Source organism: Solea solea, chromosome 5 (assembly GCF_958295425.1).
Source record: "Solea solea chromosome 5, fSolSol10.1, whole genome shotgun sequence".
NCBI classification, from domain to species: Eukaryota; Metazoa; Chordata; class Actinopteri; order Pleuronectiformes; family Soleidae; genus Solea; species Solea solea.
In genome coordinates, this window is record NC_081138.1 from 603502 (window position 1) to 613043 (window position 9542).

A 9542-nucleotide genomic window follows, 5' to 3' on the forward strand; every position below is an offset into this window, starting at 1 on the left:
CGTTTATAAGACCGTATGTGGCCTACAGAGATGAGTTAATAGAGTATGCATGTTTGTAAATGTCTGTGTCCATGAATCTGTTCGGATATTCACTCTGTATATGTTATATTATATTATGTATATTATTCACTCCTGTGCATGTGACATAATATTGTTATTGTCGTCGTAAAAAGAACATTTACACTGAAGTGAATAAAGAATAAATAAAGGAATCAGCTTTACCCTCATCTTTTCTTTTGTATTGAAGCTTTCATTTTTATAGTCTAGTATAACTTCAAGTGTTTGTATATATCATTTGTAAAAGCAAAGGTCGATGGTGTTTGCAGATGTGACATCACAAAGACAAAGCCTCACTTTAAACTGGGGCGTAAACGTCATGTGTTCACGAGCTGACGACTGAAGCATGAACATGAAACTGTGTGAGTGAATCTCTCCACTGTCATATTACATAAATATAACAATAATGATAGAAACACAGTGATAACTCTGAATCCACTGGATTTCAACAGTAACAACGGTTCATTCATTCATTCATACGCTGCTGTCACAGTCGTCAGGAGCAACATGGAGTTAAATGCCTTGGCTCAAGGACACATCGGCATGTAGACAAGCAGAGCCGGGAATCGAACCCACAACCTTGGAGTTGCACGACGCCTCCTACTTGAGTGATGACATAATACCAGTGTATTTATTTAGGAAATTGATTTTTATTATTCAAACTGCCCTGTTTTTTTATGTTTAAAGGTGCAGCTGTGAACTCTTTCAGTCTCTCTGTGATCATTCACTGTGTTTGTGTGACAATATACAGCATATATGTATACATATATACACATATGTGAATATATGTATACATACATACATACACATACATACACACATATATACATATATACACATATGTGTATATGTATACCTATATACATATATACATATATGTGTATATATGTATACATATATACATACATACACACATATATACATATATACACATATGTGTATATATGTATATATGTGTGTATGTATGTATACATATATACATACATACATACACACATATATACATATATACACATATGTGAATATATGTATACATATATACATACATACACACATATATACATATATACACATATGTGTATATCTATACCTATATACATATATACATATATGTGTATATATGTATATATGTATACATATATACATACATACACACATATATACATATATACACATATGTGAATATACATATATGTATATACACATATATTCACATATATACATATATGTGAATATATGTGTATATACATATATGTACATGTACATGTGTATATGTGTATATATACACATATATGTATATGTATGTATGTATATATGTATACATATATACATACATACATACATACATATGCATACATACATATGTATACATACATACATATATACATATATGTATACATGTGTATATGTATACATACATACATACATATACATATATACAGTACATACATGTACATGTACATACATCTCAAAGACCTGGGCTGCGGACAGAGTGTGACAGAATGCGACACGGGGGATCAGGGGTCATTTTAACCTCTCATCTCAGACACGATCAGTACACTGTAGCACAAACCCAGCGAGTTCATACCTTCACTCTTTCACAATGTGTTTGATCTGCACAGCTCAACCAATCAGGGTGAGACCATATCCCCTGATCTATAACCATTCCTCCTGGTGTCCTCTCGCTCTCACAGGACAGGACAATGTGTGTCCCTCTCACAGGACAGCCGTGAATCTGCTGTCAAACAACTTCCACAGGATCTCAACTCTCAGACTGGACGTTAAAGACTGTGAGAAAGACTGTGAGAAAGACTGTGAAGCGTGTCAGTGAGTCGTCGTCGTCATGTCTGCGCTCAAACTCCTCTGCTGTTTTCTGTTAATGTTTCACTTCAGTGAGGCCAAGAAAATCAGAGGAAACGCCGCAGGTGAGTCAAACGTTTAAATCGTCATGTAAACTCACTTTTATCAATGAACACATGAATGAAAGCCTAAAATGAACAGTGGCTGAGTCACAAATGTCTGCTTTAGTAGATTATATAACAATGTTTCAATGATATTAGGACTAAAACATCATGTTCAGTCATGTCATAGTTAGTTCATTTATCTAAAAGAGGTTCATTCATTATTTTAAAACGCTGTATTCGCTGTTTTTTATACTATTTTTATATATATTCAAGGAGACTTGACTAACTATAATTCATTTACTTTTTATTTAACATTTACTGGCTTTATCCTAATGTAATGATAATCGTAACATCTGTTTACTGCTCATAGACTGTAAAACTATAGTAAAAATATGGAAAACTCAGTTATAACTTATTATGAATTATAACACAATCCGTTACTGTCTGTAAATACTGTGTTTCTTACTAACTCAGGACAAACGGAGTGAATGAGTGAATGAGTGAATGAGTGAGTGTTTGTGCTGTAACGGGTCAAACTGCTTTCACATGTTCACAACAGAGAGGAAACACTAAAGGAAACGCAGGGTTTAATTAACACAGAGACGGATGATGAATAATACATCATTACTTTTATTGCTTCCACTCAGATGTTTTCATTGGCTTCACATCAGCAGCCAGAGCTCATAATAGTTTTAGATATATATATATATATATATATATATATATATATATATATATATACTGTACATATCAGTGAGTGTCCAGGCGCCGGGTTTCTGGCCGTACTAAAATGTTTGACGACTAAATTTACTGGACAGAAGTCAACAGTGAACCATAAAGTGGTCTTAAATGTTTGAGGTTGTGAGGTTTGTGAACTGTGGTTTTAAACAAATTAAATCCGGAGGTTTTTCATAAGAAATTAAAAGAGGAGTTTGGCAAAGACTCACTTGTTTGGTCAAGTGTGTGTGTGTGTGTGTGTGTGTGTGTGTGTGTGTGTGTGTGTGTGTGTGTGTGTGTGTGTGTGTGATCGAGGGACACAGTGAAGTCTCTGAAAGGACATGAGCCTCAGTCAGAAAGGACACTCGTGATATTTCTCCCTGTTTGTCAGATATTTACATCGATGCAGTTAAAACATTTGTTGTTATCGCTCTGTTTTATTTGTATTAACTTAGTGTAAATGTAGAATAAGCTCAGAGGAACCACAGCATGTTCTGACACAACCCTGCACAAGAATACAATAGAAAACCTACATTAAAGATAATTAAGAGCAATAACTATGAAAGAAACCTGTGTGTTTTGCAGTGGACTCACGTCAGAGGAGAGTGGTGAGGCTGAACTCGCCGTACATCAGCAGCTCAGTGTTCAGGGTGTTTTTAGGAGGCGAGGACACCTGCACCCTGGACCCTCTGCAGCTGCACACGTTCACCTCCTGCGGCTTCAACAGCAGTAATCCCCTCATCATCATCACTCACGGGTGGTCGGTAAGGTCAACTCACGCTTTCCTTTCGCTTCACCGACCTCCACCGCTGCATACAAAACATGGGCCTCGCAGCTGAGGAGGAACCTCCAGCTCTGAGTTTGACCCACACCAGGACCAGGACCAAGACCAGGACCAGGACCAGGGACTAAAAACAATCCCAAAACAACAGAAACATGAATCCAGTCAAACTACTTGTCAATTATTCAGAAAATTATAGACATTAGTGATGAATTTTGAACAAAATTAAACTTTACAAGTTAATTAAACAAGAACAAGATCTTTCTCAGAATATTTGACAGTTTTACGGAGTTAAAGTTTACGTTCTCAGACAGACTGAAAACATAAAGAAGAAAAGTGAATTTCCCACATGTGCACTGCTGGTGTACACACACAAACGCTCCCTCAGTCAGGTCTGATAGTACTGCTTGACCGAGCCTGGACGCGTCGGGAGTGACGTACTGCAGCTTTAACATCTGTTCTGACCGTATAAGAAGTGTGTGAAGATAAACTGAGTGGTCATTGTTATTGTTTCATTCTCCACACTGTTTGGTCCTCAGGTGGACGGGATGCTGGAGAGCTGGGTGCTCAGGATGGCGTCCGCTCTGAAGACAAACCTGATCCATGTGAACGTGGTGCTGACAGACTGGTTAAGCCTGGCTCAGCAGCACTACCCCATGGCCGCACACAGCACCCGCACTGTGGGCAGAGACATCGCACACCTGCTGCAGTCACTTCAGGTGAGACTTTGACAGAAAGTTGTAAAATCAGTAAACGAAGGAACAAACAAACAAATCCTGAACCTCCGGCAGGAGAAGCTGCAGTTCTCGGCATCGAAGGTTCATCTGATCGGCTACAGCTTGGGCGCTCATATTTCTGGATTTGCTGGAAGTTTTCTGGAAGGTCCAGAAAAGATTGGAAGAATTACAGGCGAGTGTTTTATAACGAGTGTGAAGATAATGTGTAATCTGTGATAATCTGAACTGTAAATGATGAGAGCGTGTGGGTTTGTGCAGGTCTTGATCCGGCGGGGCCACTCTTTGAAGGCATGTCCCCCTCAGACCGACTTTCTCCTGACGACGCCCAGTTTGTGGACGCCATCCACACGTTCACCCACGAGCGAATGGGCCTCAGTGTGGGCATCAAACAAACGGTGGCACATTATGACTTTTACCCCAACGGAGGAGACTTCCAGCCTGGATGTGACCTGCACAACATCTACGAGCACATCGCTCAGTACGGGCTCCTCGGTATGACGGAGAAAATCCTCTATGATCATAAACAGAACATGATTGCTTTGTTTTTCATGGCATAGACAGAAGGAGGTGAAAGACTCGACCTCTTTCAAACACGACACTTGTAAAGGTCACTGACCGGTCAGTGTCTCAGTTGCTCTGGTTTGTTCAGTGTGTGGTGATGAGTGAGAGGATGTTTTGGAACCATTGCTGGTTTTCCTCTTCCTCTGCTCTGTCATGATGGTTTTTCTTCTTAATTGGTTTTGCCACCTCAAAACCTCACGGTGGAGCAGCCATGTCTCGGCAGCGCTCCACCGTCTGTTTGTTGTCAGCGTGGAGCTCGGTGTAATTCCCTGCAGACAAACACGAGCGGCTCGGAGATTTACGGCGCTTTTCAATCCAAAACACATCGACATCATATGACAGCGAGAGCCACATTAAAGCATCCGTCATCCTCGGGAGCTAATTACCAACATGTGCTGTGTCCAGGCCTCAGAGCTGAGCTGCCTCCAGGCTACAGTGGAACACAAGCACACACATAATGAGACAGAGAGTCAAAGTTTAGCCATAATGAAGGAAAAGGATTTTACTTCAACAAACGTTTGTTTCCTTCAAAAGGTTTCGAGCAGACAGTGAAGTGCGCTCACGAGAGATCCGTCCATCTGTTCATGGACTCTCTGCTGAACAAAGACAAGCAGATCAAGGCCTACAGCTGCAGCGACAACAGCGTCTTTGACAAAGGAGTGTGTCTGGACTGTCGCAGGAATCGCTGCAACACGCTGGGCTACAACATCAAGAAGGTTCGTGGTGGAAGAAGCAAGAGGCTCTACCTGAAAACACGCTCGCGGATGCCTTACAAACGTATGTCACTCAAGATGCTTTTGTCTACGTGTCCCAGGTGGGTCTGTGCAGACCGGCCGTCTGAGAACAGACCAGCATAAGATAAGGAGTCAGTCTTTACTAACAACAGTGACCTGAAGCATTTAGAAAAAGGTTCCTGCAAACACAGGTCATACTGAAACACTCAAGAGCTTTGATGAAACACATGCACATGCACATGCACATGCACATGCACATGCACATGCACATGCACATGCACATGCACATGAAATATCCACTGAAAACAAATACTAGTTAGAGGGAGAGGGAGCTTTAGCTGAAATGTTTTGTTTCCCTGGTCAAATAACTGGGTTTCTTCTCTTCGGACTCTTTTGAGTTCATTTCTGACATAAAGCTGCTGTTGGCCATGTTCTCAGTGACTCTGCATCATCAGTGAATTGAACATGTTTCCTTAATCTCTGATGACTAATCATGGTCATTTTATAAACCTCTTACATAAAGCTTCTTTAAGTTGTTTACGTAAGTCAAAGTTACACTCATTACAGTTTATTAGCTGCAACAACATAATAACTGTAATCTATGAATTGAAAGAGACTCAGTTTGTGTTATAATATAATGAGATGGAGTTTTTCTGGCTCTCGCTCAGCGCTGTGGTTTCAAACCCAAATATTATCAGCAGGGTTTTATCACACTAAGCAAACAGTGTGTTTCATGGCTCTAAATCTTCCTCTCTGCAGTCTATCATTACCAGCTGAGGATCCAGTTTGTCAACCACATGGAGGGGATTGAGCCCACACTCACCATCTCCCTCACTGGAACCCGGGAGGAGAGTGGAAACCTCCGCATCTCCTTGTGAGTACTGAGCTGAAGCTGAACACTGCATCACATCCATGCTCACACGACAGCTGCACTCTGCTCTCATCCTGAAAAACAATCATGAAAGAGCGAGAAATCATTGACTCTTTACAGCTGTGTGTGAATCAAAGGACACGCGACTGTAACCACTGACTTTACTGTCTGTGTGTTTTCCACCAGCAAAGAGAAGATCTTAGCAAACAGGACGCACACCTTCCTCATCACCCTGGACAGAGACTTGGGGGATCTGATGCTGCTGAGGTTCCACTGGGAGCAGGAGGCTCTGTGGAAGAACATGTGGACGCGCATGCAGACCCTGATGTCCTGGAGCTACAGAAAACCACTGCTGACCGTCGGCAAGATCAGCATCAAAGCAGGAGAGACACAGGAGAGGTACGCTCATCCTCATCGTCATCGTCATCGTCATCATCATCATCATCATCATCATCAGTGTCCACAGCACAAACACCAACACGTTCCAGTCAAACCAGTGACAAAGCTCATGAAGCCTCTCAGCATCACAGCAGGCAACAGTAACACTGAGCCAGTAAGACAGGTTAGAGTCTGACTGACAACACTGAGCCAGTAAAGTGAGAGTAAGACAGGTTAGAGTCTGACTGACAACACTGAGCCAGTAAAGTGAGAGTAAGACAGGTTAGAGTTTGACTGACAACACCAGTAAAGTGAGAGTAAGACAGGTCAGAGTCTGACTGACAACACTGAGCCAGTAAAGTGAGAGTAAGACAGGTTAGAGTTTGACTGACAACACTGAGCCAGTAAAGTGAGAGTAAGACAGGTTAGAGTTTGACTGAAAACACCAGTAAAGTGAGAGTAAGACAGGTTAGAGTTTGACTGAAAACACCAGTAAAGTGAGAGTAAGACAGGTTAGAGTTTGACTGAAAACACCAGTAAAGTGAGAGTAAGACAGGTTAGAGTTTGACTGAAAACACCAGTAAAGTGAGAGTAAGACAGGTTAGAGTTTGACTGACAACACCAGTAAAGTGAGAGTAAGACAGGTTAGAGTTTGACTGAAAACACCAGTAAAGTGAGAGTAAGACAGGTTAGAGTTTGACTGACAACACCAGTAAAGTGAGAGTAAGACAGGTCAGAGTTTGACTGACAACACTGAGCCAGTAAAATGAGAGTAAGACAGGTTAGAGTTTGACTGAAAACACCAGTAAAATGAGAGTAAGACAGGTTAGAGTTTGACTGAAAACACCAGTAAAGTGAGAGTAAGACAGGTTAGAGTTTGACTGAAAACACCAGTAAAATGAGAGTAAGACAGGTTAGAGTTTGACTGAAAACACCAGTAAAGTGAGAGTAAGACAGGTTAGAGTTTGACTGAAAACACCAGTAAAGTGAGAGTAAGACAGGTTAGAGTTTGACTGAAAACACCAGTAAAGTGAGAGTAAGACAGGTTAGAGTTTGACTGAAAACACCAGTAAAGTGAGAGTAAGACAGGTTAGAGTTTGACTGAAAACACCAGTAAAGTGAGAGTAAGACAGGTTAGAGTTTGACTGAAAACACCAGTAAAGTGAGAGTAAGACAGGTTAGAGTTTGACCGACAACACCAGTAAAGTGAGAGTAAGACAGGTCAGAGTTTGACTGACAACACTGAGCCAATAAAATGAGAGTAAGACAGGTTAGAGTTTGACTGAAAACACCAGTAAAGTGAGAGTAAGACAGGTTAGAGTTTGACTGAAAACACCAGTAAAGTGAGAGTAAGACAGGTTAGAGTTTGACTGAAAACACCAGTAAAGTGAGAGTAAGACAGGTGAGAGTTTGACTGAATTCTACTTTAAAAGACAGGATAAATTCTTCTTCTCAGTGAGGTCTGATAGTTTTGTTTGACAGTTTTCAGATGAAGGATTAAAGTTTATTTCTGTCCATAAAGACCAAACGCAGGCAGAATAATAACATCAACAAACGTTAAAGTGATAATAGTCATTATAATAACTAATATAATATAATAATATAATAACTTTGAGCGATATATAGATATAACATTTTTGTATTTAAACCATCAAACTACTATCAACATGTTTTTACTGCACAATAAAACCACAACAACACAAAACACATTAATATACACGACATGAAAAATCAACTGATGTAGAATGACACGTGAACATCGTCTACATCACTGATTATCTGGGAGTTTCCTCAACATTTACTTTTAATTCAAAGAGAAAAAATCCAACAATTCACACAGTGAGCAAACACTGGGCATCTGTGGAGAGAGAAACAGAAATGACTGACAGGACCAGAACCAGAACCAGGACCAGGACCAGGACCAGGGTCAAGGATGTGCAGCATCTGAAAGGACAAATGAGGGACAGAAGAGAGACCAGGAGCAGATATCATTTAGACTGAAGACAGTTCTGAATCAGTTGTGACAGGTTTGTAGTACGACAACAGTCACACAGCAGCAGCACAGACTGTTGATTTAATCACAGCATAATAATGATGACAATAACACGACTGTTATTATTAATAATAATAATAATAATAATAATAATAATAATAAGAGACTGGAAACTGGATCTGGATTGTGTCAGACGAGACAGGAAGAGGAAGGAAAGACAAACAAGGGAGATAAAGAACGAGATTAACGACGTATAATAAAGTGTGATTTAAAGTGGTTTATTTGTTATCTGTCTTGGTTTGAACAGTGTGATCAGTGACTTTCAAAACATCTTTCACTCCTGACACACAAAGATCTCTAACACCACCTAGTGGACCACTGCTGTAACAGAAGCTACTCACAGGTCATCGCCTCTGTTCTCTGTTGTTGTTCTGCAGGACGTCTTTCTGCGCGAGGACAGATGACGGACAGCACGTGGAGGTTTCACAGGATACAGTGTACGTGCGCTGTGGAGACGAAACACCGCGAGAGCGCAGAAGAAAACACTGAACACACGTGACATCGGTGTCAGTGATGATGATGATGTTAAAGGAGTATAAATGAAGTTTGGAAAATGTCTGCAACAAAAATCTCATCATTTACAAACAGAACAATAAAGTTACACTGTGTTCTTTTCTGTTTGTTTCATGACGCTTCATCGTTACTGTCATACGAAACAAACACACAGTTTAAGTTAATGTTGACAAAAACATGGTTCAAAACCAAACAATGAACTAAAGTCAGAGCTGAATCCTGAGAATGTAGAGAAA

General features: G+C 40.4%; 1 protein-coding gene across 1 annotated transcript; it reads left to right on the forward strand.

The window, feature by feature from the left end:
* The first annotated feature begins 1702 nt into the window (after nt 1-1702).
* Nucleotides 1703-9409, forward strand: lipca (lipase, hepatic a). Its single transcript, XM_058629243.1, has 9 exons — nt 1703-1982; nt 3264-3442; nt 3999-4178; nt 4251-4368; nt 4455-4688; nt 5292-5534; nt 6251-6365; nt 6549-6761; nt 9171-9409. Exons 1-9 carry the CDS (start codon nt 1901-1903, stop codon nt 9280-9282), a joined length of 1476 nt encoding a protein of 491 aa, XP_058485226.1. The 5' UTR covers nt 1703-1900; the 3' UTR covers nt 9283-9409.
* Nucleotides 9410-9542: the final 133 nt, after the last annotated feature.

Bases quoted from the DNA above. Each gene is read 5' to 3' on its own strand.
- lipca (XM_058629243.1), top strand. From the start codon at position 1,901: ATGTCTGCGCTCAAACTCCTCTGCTGTTTTCTGTTAATGTTTCACTTC. The intron at 4,179-4,250 runs GTGAGACTTTGA...AACCTCCGGCAG, and splicing joins ACCTGCTGCAGTCACTTCAG to GAGAAGCTGCAGTTCTCGGC. The intron at 6,762-9,170 runs GTACGCTCATCC...GTTGTTCTGCAG, and splicing joins GCAGGAGAGACACAGGAGAG to GACGTCTTTCTGCGCGAGGA.